At 49.0% G+C, this 26434-nt stretch overlaps 2 protein-coding genes across 7 annotated transcripts in view; both read left to right on the forward strand.

Annotated features, from left to right (window-relative positions):
* The first annotated feature begins 1132 nt into the window (after nucleotides 1-1132).
* Nucleotides 1133-20619, forward strand: EIF2B5 (eukaryotic translation initiation factor 2B subunit epsilon). The gene is made up of 16 exons (XM_040567910.1): nucleotides 1133-1331; nucleotides 2796-2920; nucleotides 3606-3791; nucleotides 3887-4064; nucleotides 5113-5193; nucleotides 5926-6003; nucleotides 6083-6395; nucleotides 7024-7169; nucleotides 7483-7621; nucleotides 8231-8332; nucleotides 9004-9111; nucleotides 9989-10079; nucleotides 10821-10944; nucleotides 16216-16341; nucleotides 17852-17962; nucleotides 18834-20619. Exons 1-16 carry the CDS (start codon nucleotides 1179-1181, stop codon nucleotides 18897-18899), a joined length of 2127 nt encoding a protein of 708 aa, XP_040423844.1. The 5' UTR covers nucleotides 1133-1178; the 3' UTR covers nucleotides 18900-20619.
* A 2981-nt stretch (nucleotides 20620-23600) lies between these two features.
* The window catches only part of DVL3 (dishevelled segment polarity protein 3), a 30938-nt gene continuing 28104 nt past the window's right edge, over nucleotides 23601-26434 (forward strand). For 3 of the 6 annotated variants that reach the window (XM_040567903.1, XM_040567905.1, XM_040567907.1), the window contains exon 1: nucleotides 23602-23861. In XM_040567903.1, coding sequence (XP_040423837.1) covers nucleotides 23695-23861 — 167 coding nt within the window. In that variant the 5' untranslated portion in view covers nucleotides 23602-23694. Of the gene's footprint in view, nucleotides 23862-26434 lie in introns of all 6 variants that reach the window. The other 3 variants (XM_040567906.1, XM_040567908.1, XM_040567902.1) reach the window with 2 other exon arrangements.

Consider the following 26434-nt stretch of genomic DNA (forward strand, 5'->3'; position numbering starts at 1 on the left):
TGCCAATTTACCAGGGCAACGTCTTGGAAAGTCGCCTCATTTGGAGAGAACAGGATGCAATTAGCCAGATAATCTGCTGATTCTCCTGCCGAGCTCTGTGTGCCCTGTCCTGACACGGGCAGTGGCTGTGCACGCTGGATCAGACCTGATTTCTGGCGCTGTTTATGCGCTTAATGCTACATAGGCAGGAAGGAAGATGCTGTCCTGCCCTCAGGCAATGACAAATCCACCTCTTGGTTAATTCCCCAAGCTGTAACCCCTGGGCTGAAACCATCTGGGAGCTTTTTTTTCTGGGGTTAGCTTCTTCGCTGTGGCAACACGATTCCCGAGGGGATGCGGATACCTATTTTTGAACATGATGGGAACAATTTATTTCTCCAGGGCAGCTCATTTTCATTTTCTCACCGTGTCCACCCTTGCCACTTTATTCCAAACAACTATCTAAGGTCAAGCAACTCCGCCACAAGGTGCGGCACAGCAGGGGCTCAGTCACAAGTTACTGGGGGCAGATGGCACAACGCAAGCGATGCCTGAACATTTTAACGGGTAAGGGAAATTCAGGGAATACCCAATGCTGCAGTGTCCTTCGGGAGATGAAGAGTTGTTTCCTACTAAGTCAGTCGTGAATATGCAATTAAAACAGTGGAAAGGGGTGCTGCATCTTGCGTACCCCGTAGTTTTCCCACTAACAATTGAGCAAAGACCCCTCAGCCAGAGGGTTTGGGCTGAGGGGACAACGCTGGGACAGAATTGGAGGCCTGATGCCTGCATTGTGCCTCCCTTCATTTTCCTGTCAGCAGGAAAATGGCCCCTCAGGGGCTGTGGGGCTGGGGCCTCCCTTGGTGCTGGGCGTAGGGCACGGCGGGACGGGCCCGCCATCGTGGTGGTTACACAAACACACACAGAGACTAAATCAGAGGGAGAAATTTATTTCCAGAACAGGAGCTCCTGGGGGGGGGGGGGGGGGCCTTCCTCAGGGGCCTCACAAGAGACCCTCTCACGGCACCCCCCCTCACAGCCCCCCCCCCGACCGCACTGCGCATGCGCGCCCCCCTCCCCGCGCAGCTCGCTCCCCGCCGCCCTCGCGCCGTTGTGTCCCCGCCGGGCCCCCGTTGCTGCTTCCGGCGCGGGCCCGGAAGCGGAAGTGAGAGGGAGAAGCGAGGAGGCAGCGTGAGGAGATGGCGGCCCGCGGCGCTGCCAGGCGCGGGGCCGGAGCGGGGCCCGGCCGCGGCCCCGACCCGCAGGAGGAGCCCCCGCCGCCGCTGCAGGCCGTGCTGGTGGCCGACAGCTTCAACCGGCGCTTCTTCCCCATCTCCAAGGACCGGCCGCGGGTGAGAGCCGGCCCCGGGGCCGGGCCGGGCCGTGAGGGGGAGCGCGGCCCCCGGGCTGCTGCAGGGCCCCGCCGCCTTCCCCGGGGCGCGGAGCCGGGGCTGCGCTGGGGGAGCCGCTCTGCGTGCGGCCTGCGGCCTGCTGCTCGGCTCGTGGGGCAGCGGCGGGCGTGGGGGTGGGAAAAGGAAGAGAGTGGGGCTGAAAAGCGGGTGGGAAAGTGTGTTAGTTACCGAATCGGAGAGCTGTACGTGAAAGGAAGGAGTGCTTCCAGCTCTGAGCAGTGAGCCTACCTCGTCCGCTAATTACGTGCTCGTGGCGGTCATAGGTGCACACGCGGCATCAGGTCTGAAACAAAGCAGGACAAAAAATAAGTCAAAGGATGGTAAGCGCTCATTCACTTGTAAATCAGTAACCGTGTTTAAAGGTATGGCCTGAATCTTAAATCAGAATACTCAATTCACTTTAGATCGCATCTTCCCCCCCCCCCCCCCCCCCGCCACTTTTCCCCCGGACACTCATACTCCTGCGGCTCCATCGTTCACGTCCAACAGGTTTTTCTTGTAGCAGCTGAAGCCTGAGTCAGGGAAGCGACGCACTAGGATATGTGAGTTTTCTAGCCGGGCTTAGCTGAGTCCTCACGGAAGAGCTTTTGTTGTGGTTTGACCCAGCAGGCAGCTCAGCACCACGCAGCCGTTCGCTCCTCCCTCCCTGTGCGGTGGGGGAGAGAATCAGAGAAGAGGTAAAAGTCATGGGTTGAGATAAAGGCAGTTAATAGGACAGAAAAGGAAGGGAGAATATTAATGATGACAAAAATATGCAAAGTAAGTGATGCACAGTGCAGTTGCTCACCACTCGCTGACCGATGCCCAGCCAGTCCCCGAGCAGTGGCTGCCCCCCAGCTCCTGACCAAGCCCCAGTTGTACTGCTCAGCACAGCTCCACGTGGTACGGGACGTCCCTCTGGCCACTTGGGGCCAGCTCTCCTGCCCCTGTCCCCTCCCAGCTCCTCGTGCACCCTCAGCCTCCTCGCTGGCAGGGCAGCACGAGCTGCCAGGTCCTTGGCTTAGCGCAAGCACTGCTCAGAAGCAACTAAAACATCTGTGTGTTCTCAGCATTATTCTCGTCCTAAACCCAAAACAGCACCACACCAGCTCCTACTAAGAAAATGAACGCTGTCCCAGCCAAAACCAGGACAGGTTTATATGTGGTAACTTTGTTTTGCTTATGCCTTCCTCTGTGAAGTGAGCAGTGTCCCCTGTAGAACACTAGAAGCTGATACAAACTGTTATCAGTAGGTTCGTCCCTGGTGCGCCCCAACAATTTGAACATTTTTGATGAAAGGAGGTAGTGCAGTTATTCACTGATTTTTTTCTGGCACTGCCAATGACCTTGTGCTCGGAGTCTGGGGGAGACTTGCTGATGCTGAGGTGCAGTGTTTGTTCAGTTCTCTGCGTGTCTATTTTTTAGGCTCTTTTACCTATGGCAAACGTGGCCATGATTGACTACACCTTGGAGTTCCTAACAGCGACTGGAGTGGAAGAAACCTTTGTTTTCTGCTGTTGGAAGTCAGCCGAGATAAAAGAGCATTTACAGTAAGAACCTCTTCTCCTTTTTAGCTTTATCATGGAAAAAATTCTTCTGTCCTCCAGCAAGTTTAAAGGTCTTACATTGATTGCTCTGATCCTGCTGATGAAAGCTGCGTGCTGGGTTCCCTTTCAAGAGACGTCTCCTAACGCGTCTCAGGAAAGACCGTTCCTCCTGTGACGGAGTGTGGTTGTGGTGTTTTAAGAGGGCTGCCTGCCTGGGGGCTGCATTTATATTGGCATTTAACTGTTCTGGCTTAAAAGCAGGGATTGCCTGGGTAGCCGTGTAAATTTCAGCAGCGCCCCTTGCCTTGTGCCCTGCCTCGCTGTGTCACGCAGCACGTGGGAACGGCCTGGGCTGACAGCACCTCTGCCTCTGGGTGCTGAAAAGAAGCACGCAGTCTTTACTGTTTCCTAAGGAAAAAAAGGGTTGGGTGTAGCTTTTTTGTTTGTGTTGTCAAGTCTTGGCTCATTGGGAAGTCTGGTTTCCTAACTTCCCACAAGCTTTCGTCTCAGTCTGACCTCTTTCAGTTCATCTGCTGATAAACAGGCGTGCCTGAGCCAGTGGATGGTGTGCTTCCTGTGCTAGGATTCTCCTTGCGTTCACTTCTGGGCGTCCCATGCACCGTGTCCTCCTCGGTTCTCTGTAGGAGTGACTTTTTTGTGCCTTTCTGATGTGTTTCTCTCCTCTCAGAAAATCCAAGTGGTGCCGGCACACCTCTCCCAACACGGTGCGCTTTGTGACTTCCGACCTGTACCGCTCCCTTGGGGACGTGCTGAGGGATGTTGATGCCAAGTCCCTCGTTCGCTCTGACTTCATTCTGGTCACTGGGGACGTGGTGTCCAACTTCAATATATCCGCAGCCTTGGAAGAGCACAAGTAGGTGGTGAAAGAAACGCGTGCTTGCCTGGTGTGCTTGTCTGGGCTCTGATGGTCTGGAGAGGGATTTTAAAACTCTGCCCTCGTTTTTTCAGGTTGCGTCGTAAGATGGAAAAGAACGTTTCTGTGATGACGATGATTTTCAAGGAGTCCTCACCTGGTCACCACGCCAGGTGCAAGGAGGATGACATTGTTATCGCTATGGACAGTGCCACAAACCGCGTCCTTCACTATCAGAGAACCCAGGGGCTGAAACGCTTCCGCTTTCCTATGGTGCGTCTGGAACCTGATGGGTGGAAAAGGGCTGCGGTAGTGAAGTAGCCCAGCGAGGAAATCCTCCGTGAGGGAGGGCTGGGGAACTGTGCTTGCTGCTTCCTTTGGAGGAGCAGCTGATAGGAAGTAACTCTTGGTAAACTGGCTTCTTTTTTCTTTAACCCTTATATAAGGCTTGGTGACATTGTGCTGGGATTCATTGCAGAGTTTGAAGATGGGGCAGGCATTTCTCAAAATTTGGTTTGCGTCCTTTTCTCCGTATGAAACAGGGGAGGTGGATGATTCATGTTGTCGCAGAGACTTGCAAATTGGGGTGCCCGTGCCACTGTCATACACAAACTGTTCTGAAGTGACACTGAGCCTGACACAGGGTGGAATAAAAGGAGGTGCAAGGTGTAGTACCTCTTATCACTTCTACCTGAACTGTTGCCCTAGAAAAGTTAGGGGCTCTGCTAATAATGTACTAAATGCTCAGTACACATCGGTGGAGGCACTTTCTTCAGTGAGATAAATGGACCCTTTTCTTTTTCAAATCAGAAGAAAGACTATGAATATATATGACATTCTCATCTCTAAATCGGTTATTGGTAAGCTATTCCCTACCTTCAAATGAAAGCACAAATCATTGTCCAAAACAAAAAAGGAGGAGGAAAATAAAACCACCCCACAACTGTAAAAATCCACGAGGGGTATGAAAGCCGTGAATATTGCATTTGGATTTATTAGTGTTCTTTGTACGTTTGTAGCTTTTTAACAACTAAAGGTAAGGAACCTCCCAGGAAAAAAAAAAAAAAGCAATAGTTTGATGTACCAGCTGTTTCTTGGAGAAGTGCGCTTTGTACGGATGAGGCTGACTGATACCCAGCTGTGTGTGTGACTGGGCTGTGCCTGCTACGCTTGTCTCAGTATAGATTGTGGACTTTTCTGATCTCCAGAACAGCAGCTAGTTTAAGTGTTCAATCAGTATGGTACCTCTGGATTGGGGAAGACTTTGGGGGCTCAGTGCTGCGTGCGACGCTCAGATCACCTGAATTTTTTCCTCTTCCAGAGTCTGTTTCAGAACTCTATTGAGAACGTGGAGGTGCGTCATGACTTGCTGGATTGTCATATCAGCATCTGCTCTCCACAGGTGAGCTCTGCCCTTCCGAGGGTCTACAATTCAATCTGCATTGCTTCCTCGGTGCTCCTGACGGGCAGGGGGTGCGTGTGCCCTTGGTGTACTGGGTTTGAAAACCAGAACTCCCCGCTGTGCTCAGTGACTGAGCTGGGATCATGTGGCACAGCTCCGTGAGCCCAGCCTGTTCCTGCCATCCCCTGCTCGAGGCCAGGCAGAACTAACCAGTAGGTGCACCAGGAGACTGAATGGCTGACTGGTCACAGGATGAAACCGTGCTGGAAAGTAAGCAATAGTGAAGTCTGTGGAGCAGAGGTGATGCCTATGCTGTGGAAAAGTGTCAGTACGTTCAAGCTGGTACCACGTTAGGGTAACATTCAGGGTTGCTCCAGTCTAGGCTTAGTAATGGCTTGGTAACATCTCTCCCGCTTCTGAAAAAGCTGGTCTGCAGCTTTCCTTTGGGAGTGAAACTACAAAGCGAGGCTGGGCGGACTGCTTGGAGGTGCTAAAGTTATATGTTTTGCCCCTTCTGAAAACCAGAATCTGTTCATAGTCTGCGGTAGGAGGAAGAGATGGGAAGGTCAACACTCCTACCGGCAGGAATCAAAGCTTTATTCAAGGCAAGAGCATCACTTTCCTATACTGTATAACTCGTCTCTCTGAGAACCGCTGAACAGCCATTAATTAACTGGCTTCCCTGACAACTTTTTGTGTAATTATATTGTCTTTACATTTTATTCCTGGCAGGTGGCTGAGCTTTTTACAGACAATTTTGACTACCAGACGCGGGATGACTTTGTGCGTGGTCTGTTAGTGAATGAGGAGGTAAGGAGAGGGATGTTAGGAGGGAGATCCTGTCACCTTGCATTAGAGAATACTCTGACGCGTCCCGTCCTGTTTCCAGGTCCTGGGGAACCAGATCCACATGCATGTAACGACAGAAGAGTATGGCGCCCACATATGCAACCTGCTAATGTATGAAGCTGTGTGCTCTGACATCATCAGACGCTGGGTTTATCCTTTGACTCCGGAGATGAACTTCACTGATGACGAGAATCAGAGTTACACCCATTCTAAACACAACATTTACCGGGGGGTGGATGTTAGCCTTGGTCACGGCAGCGTGCTGGAAGAGAACGTGCTCATTGGGCAGGGAACCGTCGTCGGCAGCAACTGCTCCATAACGAACAGTGTTATAGGGCAGAACTGTAAGATAGGTGAGTACGAGAACGGGGAGCATGCAGGGCGTGCCAGATAAGGGCACAATGTGTTGGGATTTTTTACAAGATAAGTACATTTGGCTCTCAAAGATACTAGGTACTTACTAAATTCTAATGGGAAAAAAGGAGAAAAGCTTAGTTCTCCAGGGGAGGAAATAGATAAAAATTTTCAGAGTACCTTAATGATGCTGAAAGGTGGGAGACACTTCATGCAAATAAGTTGTTTCAGCAGAAGAGAACGCGTGGTGTTTAATGACCTAGGGTTATCACCACCAATATCCTGCAAATGAGGAGCATCGTTTTTTGAGAGCTGCCTGGTGCCCCTTCTTTCTAGTTCTGGCTTGATTTTTCTTTTTTTTGTGATTTGGCTGTGTTTGTGCAAGACCAAGATGTCCGTTGTTACCGTCAACTTCTTCAATCTCTGTGAGAACAAACTCAGCTTTTATCTTTGGTTAAGTGTCTGGAGGCCTATAAGGCCATTTTTCTCCCTTCATCGAACATCTTTCATGCATCGAGGGCATTGTTCAGTCCTAGGTTCAGTAAGATGCTTTCTAGTGAACTCAGCAGGGTGGGAGAGCAGCAGTCTGCCTTGATGAAAATGTTTGTACTTGATGGTGTATAACAGGTGATAAAGTCGTTTTGGACGGAGCTTTTCTCTGGGACAATGTACAGATAGCAGATAACGTGGAGATCTTCCATTCTGTTGTCTGTGATAATGCTGAAGTGAAGGAGAAAGTAAAGCTAAAGCCCCGCTGTGTCCTCTCCTCTCAGGTGAGTTGTGTTTGTGTCTATATCGCTTTCTGCCTTTCTTGGCACTTCCTAGGCTTATCCATTAAACCATACCAGAATACAGGGCTGCTCCAGGCCTTTCCTCAGAGACAGGGGGTATGCTGCCCCTTTTTCTTCCTTTGGGCATTTTGGCTAGGGTAGCATGGTACGTGGCCTAGCAGTGCTGATATCTGTAGTCACATTTGTTTGACTCTCTTGGAATAGCTTGTCTGGAGCTGTTACCCACCCTGCTGGTGGCGGGACGAGGGAACAATCAGGGTGTTTCTTCATTAAGATATGTTGCACGTATTTGCAGGTAGTAGTAGGTCCTGGCATCACTCTTTCTGAGGGCACAGTGATCTCTCTGCACCCACCAGATGAGGAGGAAGAGGATGACGACCAGTTCAGTGATGATTCTGGCGTGAATAAGGAGGAGAATAAAGTCAAACTGAAAGGTATGAGAGTCTCTGGCACCACACGCTCAGGATGTGCCGAGGACTTTGCCCTCCATCTTCTGGGGTCTTTCCCTCCCTCACTCTAGATTCTGCAGTGCCAGGCTGGAGGTTAGTGCTTGCATAGGGCAAGCAAAGATGTTCAGCTCAAGCTGGTCAGTGGGATGTTGTACCTCAGTATCCCAGCAATGAAATATGTGGAGACTCAGCTATTTTCCATTTTTCCTGGAGTAGGAGCCTCGTAAGAGACAATAAGCTGGAGTTGAAAGAGATGTTCAGTTCAAGGCAGGTTGCAAGATTTATGTCCTTGTACCTGGAATGTGTCCAAGGACTTTGTCCTTGTGAGATGCTGTTTCTACCAGTCTCAGTTTGCTGAGGGATCTAAACATGCTCAACTGAATGCTACTGCTGTTGTGGGGGGTAAGTCAGTGGTCGCTTGTCAAGGCAAGTGGGAAGATAGAAGTGGAAAAACATATACAACTTCAGGAATCCCAGCTCCCTCTCACTGAAGGATATTTAAGGGCAGGAGATGCAAGTTTTACCAGTCTATTTCAGGTTTACCCATAAGCAGGTCCAGGACGTCTACCTCCTAATCGCTGTTTCTTTTTTCAGGTTACAACAAAAAGGATGTAGGCTCAGAAGGCAAAGGCTATCTTTGGAAAGCAGATGACAAGAATGAAGAGGATGAAGAAGAGCAGAGACAGAGTCTATGGGGTAAGGAAGAGTTTCGTGTAGTCACCTGGGGATGGGCAGACAGACTTTGTGTCAGGGAAACTTGCTGAGAGGACCGCTGATAATTGTTCCCAGAATAAGGCCTGGACTCTGTGAAGGAGTTGGGCCTTCAGATAACGTATTTGTGTTTGAAGGTGAGGGGTTATTTAGAAAGGCGACAGACCAGATTCTCTCTTCCTATGCTCTATGGAAGATGGTTATTGTATCTTTGACTTACGCAACGAACTTGACGAACACACACAGCTGTCTGTGCTGTGAGTGGCACACCACGGGCTACCAGGCCCTCCTGTCAAAGGGATAGAAGGGATAAGCTTTGGCTCTTCTGGGTTCTTCTGTTTTTCTTTCTGCTAGTGACAGCCTGCTGACACTGCTCCGTAATGAGTCAGCAGTCTGCAGAAATGCAGTCTGCTTCTGTCCCTGTCCTTTGCTGTCTGCCTGTAGACTTTAAAAATAATAATAATAGTAACAATCCCAGTGCCAGCTGTAGTGTTCCCTCTGCAGCAGTTCTAACCATCTGGACCTGTGAGTAAAGCCTTTCTTGCAAGGACAGATGGTTGCTGACTTGATTGTGAAGTCCCTGGGACACCTGGTCCCACATGCATCTGACAGCTGAAGCTTTTGAGCATTGAATGGTGTCTTCTCTTCTTCATCAGGCCCAGCTGTGCATTCAGAAGGAGAGAGTGAGTCAGACAGTGACCTGAGCGTGGGCTCCGAGGAGCCAGACAGTCGGGCAGCATCCCCTCAGCTAGATGACATCAAAGGTGAGGGATGGGGCTATTGAGAGCAATGGTAAGTCTGCAGGTAATGCAGACAGCGAGGCTTGTGCTGCTCACTCTAGGTGTGTTGGAAAGCCTGTGGATGGATGTAATGTGTTTGCTTCCTGACCTCCCTTTCTGCATTTGCTACCCTGGTTTTTAATACTCACTGTATTGCTATTGTACGTTAACCCAAGGCAGCCAAGGGTGAGAAGGCAAAGATCCTTCATCATTCTCATGGTCACTGGGCCTTTGTGAAAATGACTTCCCTGAGTCATCTGTTCACATGGCAGTGTTGTTCCCTAAACTCAGATTGCGTGAAGATCCAGCAAAACTCCCTGTTCTGGAGAGCTTACTGCTGTTAATTGTATTGGAGAATTAAATTTCCTTACGGGAACTGTTTCTTTTGGCAGGTATACTTTGATTTTCTGTTTTAGGTTCACATGGATTTAAAAGGGGTTCAGACTAACCTGGGGAAAAAAAAATACACATTTTGCACCTGAAAGTATCTCCCCATGGGAAATTAACTAATAAATTCTATCTTTGCTTTCATATCTTTAGTTAAAGGAAGGTGAGGTTGTCTGAATACGAAAGGCTAGATTGTGAAAGTGTAATAGAAACTACTCTAAAGGATCACAGAGATAAATAACTTTGTACTGGTTTGTGTGGTTAGATCAAAGGTATCTAGAAGGTCTTCTCCTTTATTTGCATGATACCACTATTTATAAATGTAGTTGATGTGGGTTTGTGCCAGCTTATGGAGAGCAAATAGAGGTCTGCATCAGAATGCTTCCTTTGTTAAGGGCACAGTTTCTTTTGTAATGAAAGGGTTGAAGAATATGTGCTTTTCCTTGACCTAACTACTTGTCCTTTCTTTCATTAGTTTTCCAGAATGAGGTTCTGGGTACGTTACAGAGGGGTGAAGAGGAAAACATTTCTTGTGACAACCTGGTCCTGGAAATCAACTCTCTCAAGTGAGTGTCCCCTTAAAAATGCTGTCCCTTATTCTGAACGGTTCTGTTTAACTGCAGATCTAGAAAGAGAACCATGTGAATACCCATGTTGATTGTTAAACAATAATTTTACCAATATTACAGCAGAGAAATGCAGATTAGAGTTTGTGACTGAATGATGACAGGAGTTGATGCATCTATAGCTTCCTCAATCGTTAAGCTTTTCCAGCCCCACTTCTGTAACGGAAGATTGAATTGCTATTAAGTAATTATGGACTGAAGAGAGAAAGCCAGTTCTTGGCACAGGCTTCTTGTAAGCTCACGCAGGAACGGCTGCTCCTCACATTGCAACATTCAACCAGCTGCCTGCAGCTGAGACTGTGCTGTGGTGTGACTTGTCCACTCTGTTTGTACAGCAGCAAGTCTGGAATATGTAATCAGAGTGCCTTTTACCTAGTATTTCTCAAATACAAACCTGTTTCCCTTCTTTTGCGCAACCATGTCCGTGCAGCACTCTAGTAAATGTGAGGGTGCTGTCCCTGCCGCAGCTCGTTCCATGGTGATTGCAGATTTTCAGGGCTGTTGGTCTTACACGGGGCCTGATGCAATGCAAGGTGGCTTTATTACCTGAATGTTTTTTGGGGGGAGGAAACAAACAAAATTCTGGAAGATGTAAGTCAAATCTGCTGCTGAATCTATGTGAGGAACCAGTCTGCAGAGATGTAGTGTGAAACTTTTTTTTTTTGGTCTTTTTCCTTGCAGATATGCATATAACATCGGCCTGAAGGAGATGATGCAGGTGCTCAGTAAAGTGATTCTGGAGTTCCCGCTGCAGCAGCTGGATGCAAACCTGGACTCCCAGAACTATTTCTCAGCATTACTTCCTGTGAGTGCTGCTCCATTTGACTCTTCGTGGGGCTTTTCTCTTAGTGTGTAGGAGTCTGAACGCATGAGGTTCTTCCTGGCTGAGAAGTCTTTTTGCTTAAGCCTGAAGCGACTTGAGCTCCTTGAGGTCATGAGCCTCTCTTTTCTTCCCTAGAAGTGAACTGAAACTATTGTACCTGCTTGACAGAAATTGGCTCAGAGCATAGGTGCGGGGAGCCCTACTTCAGTACCTCTGCTCATTTCTGTTTCCTGTGTGTGATAGTAGAAGAGTATAACGTAGAAGAGATCAGAGAGGGACTGTTAGAGGATGTCTTTATAGACCTGCGTTCCAGGAATCCAGTTCTAATCCATCATAAGCCCTGTCCTTGGGGCAGCAGGGAGTTCTCCTCTCCCAGTGGGATCTTTTCCAAGGCATTACTTGTCTGCGTACTGTAACCGGTGCCAATTTTTTCCAGCTAAATGCAGAGGTATAATCTTGTCTTTGAGTGAAGATACAGAGTTCTGTTGTGTCTCTAAAGAGTTGGTTTGTCTCTGGGGTTGTATAATTGGGTGAGAGCGATTTCTGTTTCCTGGCTTTAGGATTTATTTAGGATCTGCTTTAAAAAGCAGGCAGCTTCATGTTAATGGTTTTGTTGATCCAAGCTGAAGGCATTGTAGTGATTTTTCTCTTTGCTATAGTGTATTTGTGTGTTTTGAGTTCACAAACTCTACATGCTACATAGGTGCTCTTTTAGCTCTACATGTTACATAGGTGCTCTTTTAGAGTAAATGTATCTGACACCTGCTTGTCTCCTACAGAATTTAAACTAGTCCTTCCCAGAGCTAAAGAGGAACACTAGACATCTTCATCGCCCTTTCTCAGAGGAAGTGTCAGCTTTCTTGAAGCTAATGGAGAAGGGTAACAAACTGATTATGTAGGTGTAATCACAGCACTTAATTCATCTCCTGGATCTGTGAAGATGCCTTCTGTAGGAAACATCCAGGCGAGCTGATCTGTTTATTAGATGGCCCGACGAGGTTGTGCTATGCAATCTGCTTGCTTTTGTTCATTTTTCCAGTCAGTTTTCTTAAGTAAGTTGTCCTGTCCTGGAAAAAGATAGTCCAAGGAGGACTGAAGAGAATGTTACAGCAGGTGTTAGACTCTGTAGAAAGCAGTATATCTAGGCAACGGGTTGTGTGAAGTTGGTAGCTATATAAGATGATTTTGTGGTTGTTTGGTTTTTGTTTTGTTTTGTAAGCTAGGATATGGCATCTTTCTGTGTCCTTGATTGGGGTCCCAACAGGGCAAGAGTAGGACAGGAGAATTTCAGTGCAACATCCAGTCAGAAGAGGTTCTAGTCTGAGATAAAGGGTACTATATAAATGAATAATGTTTTGCGTGATTGCCCCCAAACCCTTTGAAGCTAAAGACGATGGAAGTACATGCAGAGCTTACCTCTGGGTAACTTTGTTGATACATATGTCGTTGTAGGAAAGCTGGTGTTCGTGCTTGCCAACAGAGGCCGCGATCAAAAAAACCTTTAGTGAGATGCAATAATAATGAAAATGTATTCAGGGTGACTATGCCCTGTGTCGTGGACAGGTGGTATTTCTTCAGGCGGGGAATTGCGTGTGATGTGCATATATGGAACACAAATATCTTTGGAATTAAAAAAGAGATTCAAGTGTCAAATCAGTTGACCATCACGGCAGGCAAAGGTTCCCAATGTTCCTGGTTAAAGAGCAGCCAGCCAGTTTCCTAGAGTATCCTTCTCTGGGAGAATTTGGTGCCTCGGTGGTGCTGGCTTTCTGTACTGATATCAGCAGGCAGTGTCCTGGTGAGGCACACAGTTACGATTGCATTGCACGCATAATGTTATTCAGTGTTATAATAACTAAATGTTAGAGTTGAGATGTGCCTCTGACAGAAGTAGAGAGTTGTCCTTTGAAGGCTTAAAAAGCAGATACCAATGGTCTTCCTGCACAGCAGCTTGTGCTTATTTACCCATGGTATGCTGAAGAGAAGAGATCAGTTCTTTCAGGCAGAATATGTGTTTGTACAGTATCTGAAAAAGTAGAAGAGTGTTTTTTTTCTGCAGTGAATAACTTGTGGCTGCCTAATTAGTAAGAAGCATAGTGTTTTAAGTTACTAATACTTATTATACCCTGAGAATCTCAAGCACTAGCTTGGTATAGGTGAGTGCATAATGAAGATGTAGCTGAAGTGTAGCTGTGCAGCTAAAACGGCCTCAGTCGATGGTTGTATTAGGCTGAGATCTGCTTATAATGGTTTACGTATGGCAAAATTATTTTGTATGAGATGGAAATACTTGAATTCTGAGAGTGTTGAATATCAGAAGCCTACTGAACTTTGTAGGACTGATTCTCACTCTCCTTGTAGCTCAGTGCTAGTGAAAAGATGCTGAAGGAAGATGGGTTGTTTGTGTTAGAGCTATGGTAGAGCAGTCCCAGACATCTCAGGAGGGGAAATTGTGGAAATGCCATTGTTATGATGTATGGTTTGACTTGAAACCACAGTATGTGCTCTGAAGTGTTGGCCCCTGAGCATGAAACTCGTAAGTGTTGCAGCAATTTTAGGAAATAAGCATCCGGTAAAGGATATGCCCATGGGTATTTTTTTCAGATGAAATGTGGAGGCTTGAGAAACAGTTATTCAGTTTGATGTATGTCAGGTATCTCGTTTGGTTCTTGTACAAGTTGTAAAGCAGAGATGGTACAGAAAACATGACCTTTCCCAGACCATAGACACGATTTGAGGGAGTGTGGCTGACGTTGCTGGTAAACTGAAGGCTGTGCCTCTGTTGTCGCTGAAGCATCACCAGACAATAGGTGAGGATGTTTAAAAGGAACCACATGAGGCAGTTTGGCGATTCAGCTTGTGAGCTGGCCTGTGTCTGCACTGCCGCCCAGCAGCTAGCATGTATGGTGCACCTCTGTGGGTGTCTGTTCGGGAGCCGTCGTCTTCTGTAATATCACAAAATAGGATTGTATGTTCAGGGAGCAGGTGGATCCGTGCTTTCACTGGAGAAATTTCTGGTGGTCAGCTCAGATGCTGTTAAGGCAAAACAAGGTCAGAAGGCTTTCAAGAGCAAGGCACTCACAGGCTTTGTCCTTTGCACACATTTCATGATGGCGTTCTGTCTGGAGGTGGGGGTAAAATAGGCCTGGTCTTGAGACTGTTCTGGCACAAAAAAAGTGGATCACAAGCCTCTTTGAAGATGAAGTTGACGCGGCATCACTGACCAGATCTGGTTTAAAAAAAAAAAAAAAAAAGAAAGAAAAGAAAAAAGAAAAAAAAGAACCAACTTGTCAGAGGAATTTGATTGCTTTTTCCAGGTTGTAGATTGTTTGTAGGTCTCTACAGCCCTCTCGGCTATCTCTTAATTTTGCAGTATCTTTTCAGTCTAAAATAACTGCAGGCTTCTAATCTTCCAGTTCAGATTTTTCTGAAACTCCCAACACAGCCTCTGTGGTCATGCAGTCTCACATGCATCTTTTTGCAAAGAGCTCTGTTGGGCTGAGCCCTCCTTTCCCCATTAGCACCAGTTACAGTAACAGTGCTTGTTCTCAACCTGAGATGGTATTTTTTTTTCCCTTTCCCAGCAATAGGCACATTGGATTGAGTCCTGAGGTTGTGAGAGTTCATAGCTCTGCTTTCTTTATAAATTACTTTAAAAAATTTCATAACTTCTGGTTAGAATTGTACCAGCTTGTGATTTAAAGATGTTAACAGTAAGGTATTACAAAATGTTTCTTAGCCTGGAAGGAACTTGCTAGTAGCTGTGCTGCATTTGAGGTGAAGAATTCCAAAGAAGAAAAAAAACGCAGGAAATGGTTGGAGAGGAAGGAATAGTGTTTAGGATTAAGCATTTTGCTAAAGGTTAGAATAATTTTTGGAAATACGTCATGCAGCTCTCAGCTTTTTGTTGTAATACCATGACAATTAGGATCATTCTGTGCTCTTACTGTTGTCCCTTGAGCCAGTCAATATACTATATGGATCAATCCGTTTGTGTTAATCTTCCTTTTTTTGTGTCTGCTTGAGGCATGCTAATTCATGAATGGCTGCAATAATTGAAGAGGTGGCGGAATGTAGTGCTATTGAGTTGATGACCAGTATTTCCTAGCGCAGGCTGTGTCGACAGCCCCCAGTAGCTTGGGTTCTAGCTCCACTGTTTGTCGTGGAGCTCTCCCTCTGGCAAGGCTACTGCCTGTTAACAGTTGTTCCGGACAGAACGGTGCTGATGAACCCTGGAGGTAGGTGACTCAGAGCTTCAACACATCCCAAGTCCCTAAGAAATACAAATACCTATTTCTCATCAAAACAGACTGTGTGAGTGTGTTCTGTAAGGAGGCACTGTGTTGAAGGCACGGCAAGACCATGTATCTGCATGAGCATACCAATGAAATAGCTACAGTATTTTCATGGGATGGCTTGCTCATGATGTGGCCAATGAGGAATTTTTGTATCTTATCATCCTCTCTCTGTTATCTTAAAACTTTTTTATGGACAAGGCTGCATCTTTATTACCTCCTATCCTGGGTTCAGGTCAGTCTGTGGTGCTCTGCAGAGCTTTCCCTGCTGCTTGCTTTTCAGATGTGTACAAGTGAAAGAGCTGTGGAGAACTTGGCCAGAAATACTGTTTGAAGAGGCAGCACCAAAACCATTAAACGAAAGGCTTCATCAAAAATAAGCGTTGGAGTAAATAAATGGGATCTACTAGTAGTGAAACAGTTTCTTGGCATTCATCCTTTCTGCCTATTCCCTGCAGCAGGCTCTAGGTTTCAAGCAAGTTTGTAGACACACACAAAACATGTGACTTGCAATTAGGAACTTTTTAAAATCTTAGTTCTTATTTGCTCTTTTGCTTTGCGGGAAAGTGCAACTGAAATTTTAGCTGCACTTTGGGGAAAAGTTTGAGAGCATGTATATACCTCTCCTTATTGGTCTGCTGTGATGTGATTTTCTTTGAGTAGCAGACTCCATTAAACACATTTATTGTGATTGTCTAGAATTCCATCCAGAGAAGCAAAACCAAGAAAGCTAACTGATGTTCTTAAAGCTACTTGGCAATTCCATGTCCTTTCTGCACACGGCGTAATAGTGTCTGTTTAATGGACAGAGAGAGGCAAACACATTAACTGGCTAGCTGGAGGGTTTCTTAAAATGCTGTCCTGGGTCAGTTTCTCGGTGCAGTACAGCTGAGAAGCTGGGCTGAGTGCACACATCCATCTCATAGCTCGGGAACTCTTCTGTGCTTTCTCCCTGCAGCTGCTGAAGAACTGGACCCCGTTGTTTAAGAACTACATAAAACGTGCGTCAGATCACTTGAATGCCTTATTTGCCATTGAGGAATTCTTCCTGGAACATGACAGTCTTTGCACATCAATAGCTAAAGTGAGTATCTGCTCCCAGCTCGGAGGACCTGTTTTTGCTGGATTCATGGCAAAATGCATCCTGTTCACATCATCAGCTTGTCTGCTTTAGAGGAGAGAAATGTGGGGTCACAGTGCAGAGTGCGTATAGGAAATCCATCTATAACAATTGCTTTAAAAAAAAAAAAAAAAAGTTCCGTGCCTCAGAGTGAGCACTGCAGAGGGTAAGTATTCGTTACCAACATGAAGCCTGAAGGGAGCTATTCTTTTGCAGCTTCTAACCCAGATACCCTTGTGTGGTGCTGGAAGAGATGAGAGGCCAGGAACTTGTTTTAGGAAGAGCTTAACTTCATTTGTCTCTGCATGGTCCCTGGGATCTAACTGCCAAATGGTTTATGCTACTTGAGAGTGCAAAACTGGGAATAAGGGCAAAATTTCTTATTCAGGCTGACCTAGTTGTGAAACTGGGAATAAAGAGCAGCTGACATGTGGTTTATTACCTATCCTCCCGCTTCAAGAGTTTTCAATATATCCCTGCACAATCCTCCTTCACAAATATTTTGTCCCTGTGTTCTTTCTGTCATCAGACTAAGTGCATTTGGTTTGAATTGCAAGTATTTTCCTTCATCAGCCTCAAGAAGCCCCTGTCTTTTGGAAGAGCTCTCCTAGGGCCTGCTTAACTCTTGGTTCCTCAAGACAGAGTAATCTTAACTTCTGCCACCAGTGCCTCTGGCTAATGGCAAAGCACTTAGCATGGAGCTGAGCCAAAAGCCTTTGGTTTGGTGAGCCAAAATGTCATTGAATTACAGCAATTGTTTGGCATGTGTCCATTGTTCTAGGAGCTTGGGTTTCCCTGGAGGCTGAGAATTGAAATGACACTTTATATTTGGAGTTGGCAGACAGCTTTGTCAGTGCTCTGCCGCGAGGAGACCAACTGCAAAGTGCCTGCTCTGCCTGAGCACAAAGGCACCCTGAGAAAGCATGACTGCGTCTTACCCTCGCTGCTCTGGGCAGGGGTTTGAGCTGGTGAATGACCAATTGCTTTGACACCTGCCATAAGGCACTTTTCAGAGAGAACTGACGGGACGAGGGAGCCTGGGGCAGGGTGGATGGGTTCACGCTCTTCTCTGCGTACGTCGCTGCTGTGCGTATCTGGGCCTGCATAAGAGTGGCTTGTCTGATCTGCTTTGGGGATATTTTTGGGGTGCTTTAAAAAGAGAAATATCTTGAACTGACGCCCTCTGTGGCCTCTTGTTGCCCACAGCTCTCAAGCATACTCTGCAGCCATAGAGCTGAAGGTGATGGGGCTTGAACTTTGACTCGGTATGTGTCATAGCATCCAGCTGCCAGGAGCATAGGGCTTGACAGGGGAAGTACAGTTATTTTTAATAATAAAATCAAAATTAAACAGACTGCCTTCTGTTGAAGATGGAGCTGGAAGACACAGATTATGTGCAAACTCTGTGCTTGAACATAAGCTAGTCCCAAAAGACTTTATAAAGAGCCCTGTTGCTCTTTTTTAATCATTGCAGGTGTTGATGACGTTTTACCAGCTGGAAATTCTGGAAGAAGATGTAATTCTCAACTGGTTCTCTCTGCGGGACACATCTGACAAGGGAAAGCAGCTTCGTAAAAACCAGAGGGTAAGTCCCAAAGGTGTCTTTTTGTTTGTTGTTGTTGTGTTTTTTTTTTTTTTTTTAAAGCAACATCCGGTAAAAGAACCTTGGAGTTCAGTGCCACTGTCACCTTCTGTGGAGCAGCTGCTGTTACATGGCAGGCCAGTAATGCACCAGTGTAATGAGCGCTAAACAACGCAACTTTGTTCTCCAGAGCGGATGTTTCTCTGCGTTCTGCCATAATCATCCTGTTTCAACAAGGAATGGAGGCAGTAGGAGAGGGATGTTGTTTTAAGTGGGGTCTGTAGCATAAGGCCAGCACTTTCTGGAGGAGCAGCACGGTCTCTCTAAGCCAACACCCATTTGAAATGGGCTTTAGGCCAATGCCCTGTTTGCTGGCCCCATGCAATTCCTTTGAAGCTTTCATTCCTGGCTTACCAGCCCCTTCGCGTATATTTTGAAGCGTTTGCTGTACTGAGTGGTTTCATTTGGCTTGTGTTGCAAGGGAGCATATAAACTTCCCCTTTCCATCAGACAGAACTTTGTGCTGCAGTTTGGCTGAGCCCTGTTCCAGTCCTCCTCCCTGGATTTGGACGAGTTGAAGGGGAAGAAGGCCACCTCTGAGGAACTGCGGCTTTGTTTAAACCTTTGCTTTGTTCATAAACCTTTGCAAAGTCAACTGGTAGTATAGGTCAGCAGTGCTTTCAATGGCATCCCAGTTGTTTTTCATTTAAACTTGTGTGTCTCTTCCTCAAATCTGCCTGTTTCTATGTTTTATAGAAACACCCTTTCTCTTTCTTGTGTGTGATAGCAGTCCTCACTGACACAATATAGTTGTTGAGCGTCCCCAGCACCTGTTTGTCACTTGTTACCCACCTACATTTCATTCTCTCTGCAGCTCCAGAAGTTTATCCAGTGGCTGGAGGAGGCAGAAGAAGAGTCGTCTGACGGCGACCAAGACTGACACGGTGGCTTGGCACGAGAAGAGGCACTCTCACTGCCTTTCCGGGCCAAGTGGGCAGGGCAAGATCAGTGCCAGTGCATGGCGTGTAGATGTGGGGCCTGACATCGAAGTGACTGACAATCCCATCATTAATTATGTTGTGCATTCCCAACTTTGCCACTTCCTTCCCTCCCTCACTTGTCTAGTGGCACGTTATGTTGGATGGTTGTAGCACCGTGTAATAACCACACGGGAAAAGCAGGAGGTGATGATATCTAGAATCCCTCTGGAGCCTGGATATGGTATACTATAAGCTATATTTTGGAAGCTCCTTGTTACTAATACAAAAGGAGCAAACAGATGCAAATGCATCACCCGTATAAACCTAACCATTGGGGTTGTGGAAGAGTGGTCGTACAGATAAATTATTTGGAGTCCTTATTGCTTCTGGAGCTCAGAACTGCTGAAGAGACACTGGCAAGGTTAGTAAGTAGGAGCATGTGGATGAGGATCTGGAGTGCAGGACTGAGTTTCCAGAGTTCCTGTGCCTGGAGAAGATGCAGTTGTCTTAGGATGCCCAAGGCATTTTGCAGCCCAGAAGGCACTTCTATGATCTTGATGAAAGGAGAATCTCTTGCCATCTGCTGTGCTAGGTTCTAACACGAGGTTGTACAGCGGAGTTGGTAATACCACGTGTTTCCTCTGTCTTTAGAGCAGGGTCATAGGTACTCGGCTTCCCCGACAGGGGTTGACTAATAGTGGATGCACACTGGTCAATGAAACGCTACATGGTTTACCACATCTTAGATGTGATATGTCTGCTGCTCATCCCCAGCTGTACATCTTCCCCCCCCCCTTTATTTTCTTTAGTAAAAAGGGAGCAGAGAGAGCAGAGATGCCTGGCTTCTCCTGCTGTACAACTTCACTTGTGTTTTGCTCTGAGGGCACTGATCGCACCAACTCCTTTAAGGAGAACGCAAGTTCCTAAGTTCTGCTCCAATGTGAAAAAGAGCGAATGGTATCTCCTTGTACTGCACGTGTTTTGTGTTTCCAAATGATTTTGGTTATATAAGCTTTCTTCCTCAAACTTACGCCTTTTTATTTGAGAACTTCTTCCCCTCCCTCAGACAGCAGGGAAAGTGCTGCAAACCCATTGTAAAGGTCAGCAGCTGCAGAGCTGCTCGGCATGCAGCAGGGAACGACCGTGCCTCTGGCGCTTTGTTGCCAGCACGATGTGTGGCAGGCAGCAATAAGGCCTTTAAGAACAACTTGCTTGGAAATGTCGCTGTGCTGCGTTCTTCTCTGCTCTTATAAAGAACAGAGCAAAAAAGGCCCAGTGGGAATCAGCTTGTGTTCGTAGGTGGGTTATATGTTGGACGTGCTGACCTTGCCTCTGTCCCTTCAGGAGGAGCATGGAATAAATCCCTTGCGAGGGGGGTTGGAATATGCACTGGAGCTGCCCACTCAGGATATTTACTTGGCCGTTCCGTGGTGCCACAACTGTCAGTGAGGGGACAGTGTTGGATGCTGGAGGCCAGGGATGCTGCCTCTTCAAAACTGATGTTCAGCCAGGGCGATCTTGTGCACTCACACTATCAGTTGCCAGGACTGTGCGTAACTGTGCTTGTTTTCTGACATTGCAAACTCAGTCTTGTAAATGTTGGGGAAATAGTTGGTATCTGAATTTTCTGTATCTGCCAATATTTAATTCAGGGAGCAAATAAAAACTATCCTGGTGATACTGGCCTGTTTGCTTTGTTGGAATCCTCCTATGTGTCTTGTTGTCCGTGCTTGAGCAGAGCTTAGAGGTAAGCTAAGTAACGCATTTCTACTTTTTCCTCAAGAGATTTCAGGCACATATTAAGCGGGTAAGAAGTCAGCACACAATGGAATTGGTATAAATATTCTGTGATAGCTCATCATAGAATCCTGAAATCGGTGAGATTTGTTTTGTACAGGATTGTGTTGCAGAGATGAACCTTAAATCCTATGAAACCTGTTTTCCTAGCCATGATGAGAGCTAGTGGGAATGTTGGCTGTTATGTACTGTGACGTGTCCTCCTAATGGTGGGGAGTAAGATCTGGGGGAGATGGGGGAGGACAGACAGCTACAGAGCTCATATTTAAAAGCATTTACAAACCAGCTCAGGAGACTCAGGAATGCTAAAATCTCCTTGGACATCTGAAGGTTTTTTTCCCTTTTACAATGTGAAGATGGTTTAAAAAATAGGTGTAACGTGTCGTTCCATAAATACCTTGTTTTTGCTACAGGTTTTTGATTCTTTTTTGCCAAGTAACAATTCCACTTTTTTTTTTCCACGTTCCTCACTTCTTTGCTCCATAGTAGTCAAGTTTTTGTTGGTGTGAGCCGCTGTCTTACTCGGGGGCGAAGATCAAGGGGGAATGTCACTCTATGATCAAATATCCCTATCCTTTAGGCCTTGGTGGTGTGTGTGGTGGGTTGTCTTAAGTTGCTGATAACAGAATAGCAAAAAGGAGATGGTCAAAGTAGAACTTGATAGAACCACCCTCGATATTCTCCAGGGTGGAGTTCTGGCATAGTGCAGCTTTCTTAGGGGCAGATGAGTGTTTACGTTTTAAAGGAGCATTAATTGAATTGTTTAAGCATAGGGTCAGCTTGATGGTTTCTGTTGCTTTCCATCAAGCCTTGTGTTTGGTCGGAAGACTAGAAACACCTTTGAAAGCAACCGTGACTGCGCAGTCATTGCTATTTGCCTTCTTTAGCAGTGTAAGCAGTAAGTAGATTGTTTTTTTCTAAGACCATAGCACTCATCTTGTCTGACTTCCCATCTAATGTGGATGGATTGATGAGTTTCACCTGGTGTTTCACATGTCAAGCCTGTAACTGCAGTTAACAATAGTGTGCGTTTTAGAAAAAGGAAGGAGGTTTGTGTTGCTTAGAGACGTAAGTGATGGAACTCAAGTACATCTACATCTGCTTGGGGCTGTTATGGGCAAGCCTCACAGATGCACTAAAATGCCTAGAGCCTGTTTACTCTGTAAGGAGAAGCAGTGCTATCAGTGCTGTAATATTTAAATATAGACGTGAACCAACAGGATGTTCAGAAACTCTTCCTTCTGGACCTAGACTTCTCAGCGCTGTCCCTTACTGATAATTCCTTTGGCTCTGTGATCTTAACCCCCATTCATTAGCAGTGGGTCATGCTTCACAAGACTCCTGGGAGCAGTTAAATCAATCTGTCAGTTGAGCGTATTCAGTCACTTGGCCTGTTTTAAAAGGGAAGGCTGTAACAATGAGATTTGGTCTGCACCACCCCGTGGGTGTGTGGCACCTCTCCTCTTACCTTGTGGTTGCCTGTGGTCCCTTGGGGGCTCACACTTCACAAAATGGCACTTTTGGTAACAAAGGTGGCTAATGCGTATGATGCGGGTTCCAGGGTGAAGCTGCAGCTGTGGTCAGGGGGTGGGTAAGAGGACAAGAGAGTGGTGCTGGCCCTGCTAGAGGAAGACTAGAATTCTTGTGGAGACATGGGAGAGCCTTATGCTTCTTACAATTTACCTGAGGTGGTCTTGAGTACTTTTTTTTTTCAATGTAATGTGGGATTCTTAACCCAGTCTAGCAGTGCTGCCCAGATAACTGCTAGGAACACCTCCAGGACTCACTAATGTATGAGGAGGCTATTTAGCTCATACCTGCCTGCCAGCCTTTGGAGCTTGGCGCTGTTCCCTGCGAGATCTCTGGCTCTTCCTACCGTGGGTGAGCCTGGCACGGAGGACTGGCAGTCTGGTCTCATGCCCCCCTGTGATCCCACTGTGTGGTTCTTTGCGTGCGTTCCTTCTAATCCAGGACAGGGCAAGGCTGTTAATGTCTTTCCTGGAGGTGAGTGTTCCCCAAGCTCTGTTTGCCACAGCTTTGCTTTCAGCTCCAGCTCCAGGCGACTGCTGATGGAGACAGTTCCTTGGTGCCCCTTGGGTGCCGGCGGGGTGGCTGGAGTCACAGTGCTGGTGACTGCAGGTTAAAGTAATGGGGTCTGTGGGGAGAAAATGGTGGAGCTGAGGGGCTTTTGGAGCTGACGTGTGCACAGTTGAAGAGGCATGGGTATGCGTAAAGGATGCTCACAAAGAACAGCGGCGGCGATGAGTGGTGATGTTACCATCTGAGGGAGTGAGGCTGGAGAGCTTGAAAGGGCCTGAGCACCAGGGAAGGTTACGGGGTGGCGATGAGGGGCTTGGAAAGGCACTGGGGAGAGCAGTACTGGGCTCCTGCCGCACGCCACAGCCCCGCGGTACGGGGCTCGTGGGGGACAGCATGTGGGGCGCCCAAAGGGGTCTGGGCAGGGGGGCACAGCGCAGAGCAGAGCAAGCCCCCTGCAAGCCCCCTGCCCTGCTCTGAGGGGCCACGTAGCGACACGAGGGGCTCGGGGAAGGGGCTGAGGAGCGTGACAGAGGCCGAGGGGCTGCGCCTGTCCGCCCGCTCCCTCGAGGGAGCCCTGAGCCCGCTCCCTCGGGGGCTGGGGGGGGGGCGGGGAGGGCGGCCCGGCCCCGCTCGCCTCGGCCCCGCGGGGCGCCGGTTCCGGTTCCGGCGGTGCCGGGGCGGCGGGCGGGCGGCCGGGGGAGGAGCCGGCCGAGCCCGAGCCTGCGCCGTGCGGCCGGGCGGCGCTGGGACCCGCACAACGAGGGGCGCGGGGCGCCGGGCCGGGGCCGGGGCCGAGGCCGCGGGCGGGCCGGGGAGCGGGCGGGGGCCGGGCCGGGCCGGGGGCCGCGGCGGGGAGGAAGGAGGCCGGGGGTCGCGGGAGGAAGGCGGAGGAGGAGGAGGAGGCCGGGCAGGGGCGCCATGGCGGCGGCCGAGACGAAGATCATCTACCACCTGGACGAGCAGGAGACGCCGTACCTGGTGAAGCTGCCCATCCCCGCCGAGCGCGTCACCCTGGGCGACTTCAAGGGCCTCCTCAACCGGCCCAACTACAAGTTCTACTTCAAGTCCATGGACGACGACTTCGGGTGAGCGACGCCCCCCCCCCCCCCCGGTTTGGGGCACCGGGCTGCCCCCTCCCCCATCCCGGTCCCCCCCCCCCCCCCCCCCGCCTTAGGGACCCCCCCCACCGCAGGGTGAGGGGCTGGGGGTGGTGCCCCCCCCCTCCCAGCACCCCCTTTTGGGGCTGGCGGCCCCCCCATCGTGGGGAGGGGTCCCCGCCGTGCCCCCCGCTGCCTGCATGGGGGCTCCCCCAGTTCTGCCCCCCCCGGTGCCATCGCCCCCCCCGCGCTGCTGGGGGCCGCGCATCTCCCCCGGGGTGCAGGGGCACTGCCCTCGGCACGTTCCCTGCCCGGGAGGGGGGTCTGGGGACAGCTGTGCTCTCCCACCATCCATTTTGGGGAGCGCCATCCATTTTGGCAGCTTCCCTCTCCCCATCCCGTTGGGAAGACCGGACCGGGTGAAATGCTCCCGTCCCGGCTTTCTCCTCCCGTCCCCGAGCACGGTGGCGAGAAGCCCCCCGCTCGGTCCCTGGGGTGGGTCGGTGCAGAATGGGGGGAGCAGCCCTGCCCCGCGTCGCGTCTCCTCCTGGGGCAGCCCTCCACCAACGCCCGTATTCTCATCGCTTCTTTTGTGATAATCTCTGGCTCCTTCCATCGCGTGCGGCCGTGCGGAGGTGAGGCGGGCTGCTGTGGGCTTTATGCGGGGCCTCTGTTGTCTCCTACCTTTGTAAAGTCCGTGACCGCTCCGGGGAGCGAGCGTCACGTGAAGCCAGCTCTCGGCGAGACCCTTTGTTTTGCCCGAGGTCTTCCTACAGCTGACTCTGCTCTGGCTTTTTTGCAGAGCCCCGTTCCCGTCCCGGGAAGGCAGCCTCCCCTGGCTTCCTCAGCGTGTGACCCTTTACCGTTCCTAGGGCTCTGGGATTTGAACGGGTTGCGCGATCGCCTTCCTTTGCATTTATTTCCCCCCCCCCCCCCCCCCCGAAGATTTAGTGTTTACAGTAGGTCTTGTGTATGGAGGCTGGGGCTGCAAAAAGCTTGCAGTTTTATAGCCTTCCTAGTGTCTTCTCGTTGCGCCAAATACCTCCCTAGGCTGCGAGCTTGGCTCGTACCGTAAGTTAAACAGGGCTGGGCCTGTTCGGGGCTTGGATGGAAACCCGTGTGGCTGCCTCAGCAGGGGGTGCTCTCCCCTCTGCAGCCAAACGATCCCGGTGCCCAGGTTCCCGTTAGCTCGGGAGGTGCCAGCTTTTCAGATGAGGCTTGAAATTTGGAGTCGCTCCTTTGACCGCAGTCTGGGATGCTCTGCCTCCCGAAATTCCTCCTGACCCAGTGGAGAGCCGGAGCGCTCAACAGCTTCCCCGTTCTCTCCAGGCCAATAGAAGCCCTCAGCCCTCGTTTTCCATAAATTTCCTCTGCAGTATCAGTTGTCGGCTGATGGTTTCCTGTCCCTCAGCTGTTGGGCAGCGTTGGGTGCTACGAAACAGCTGCCTCTCCCCGGCGCGGAGGGGACCGAGTTTCATTGGTGGGAGCAGCAAATTCTCCGTGCGTGCTGTTTGTAAACAAATGCCTTGGGATCCTTTGAAATGTTGTTCTTGAAGGGGATTCAAACTTGTCTTGAATGAAACATTGCCATGTGGGTGGGAGAGTGTCTGCATAACTATAAACAAAGTTTGGTAATAAATAGCAGCGTCTCGAGCTGCGAAGAGGGGTCTGGTGGCAGCAAAGTTCTGTCTTGTGCCTTTTCATCCTCTGTTTCTTTAAGGCTCCGTGAGAGGAGGCAGATGGTAGATTAATGAAACTTGAAGATCAAGCAGCGTAGGGAGCTCTTGTGGATACTGGCAGGGAGACGGAAAATCACTTGGGAAGACCCAGCGAGGTCAGATGCATCAGGAATGCAGGAGAGGAGATCCTGCTAGGACAAATTCAGCTGACTCCTAGGGGATGAAGTGCCCTGGGAAGGGAAGGTGCGCACAGTCCAGTGGCTGGCAGAGGTCTTTTGGGCTGGAGGCTGCGTGTGAGCAGCTCGTCTGTCCCTCGGTGAAGTCCTGCGGGATGAATTACGTGGTTTGGGCAGCGCGTGCATGTGGAACAGGGGGCAGAAAGCCCCTCGCGGCGGGGCACCCAGCACGCCCCATCAAGAAGGAGGTGTTCGGTCTTCGCTCCTTTCCAGAGAGCTGAAGAAAGGATTGGTGCTTGGCTGGAGCTCGCAGGGAAACAGCCAGACCAGTCCAGCTGCGGCATTGTCTCCGAGAAGCCCCGGAGCCCCAGGCAGCGCTTGAAATATTTCAGGCTTCCTGGTAATTGGCATCCAGGAGAAAGCAATCAGTTGGTCTGCGGGGAGACACGGGGATGGGAGGGCAGGAGGCACCTCAGCTGCTTGGTAAAAGCCTGTAAATTTGTGAGTGATTAGTGAAAACCAGAAAGGTTAATGCTGGCTGTGTTCAGCCAAGGAAGGGCGTTGTGTGTTTGTGCATTTGTCCCTCTGGCCCCTCTCCTCGAGGTGCCCTAAGACCTGCCATGGAAGAGGCGGGCTGTTAACAGTGGATGGCGCCGTGGCAGCTGATCAAGAGGGGGAAAGATCCTACAAAAATATTGTAGGTCCT

The sequence above is a fragment of the Cygnus olor genome, chromosome 9 (assembly GCF_009769625.2).
Source record: "Cygnus olor isolate bCygOlo1 chromosome 9, bCygOlo1.pri.v2, whole genome shotgun sequence".
In the NCBI taxonomy this organism is placed as follows: Eukaryota; Metazoa; Chordata; class Aves; order Anseriformes; family Anatidae; genus Cygnus; species Cygnus olor.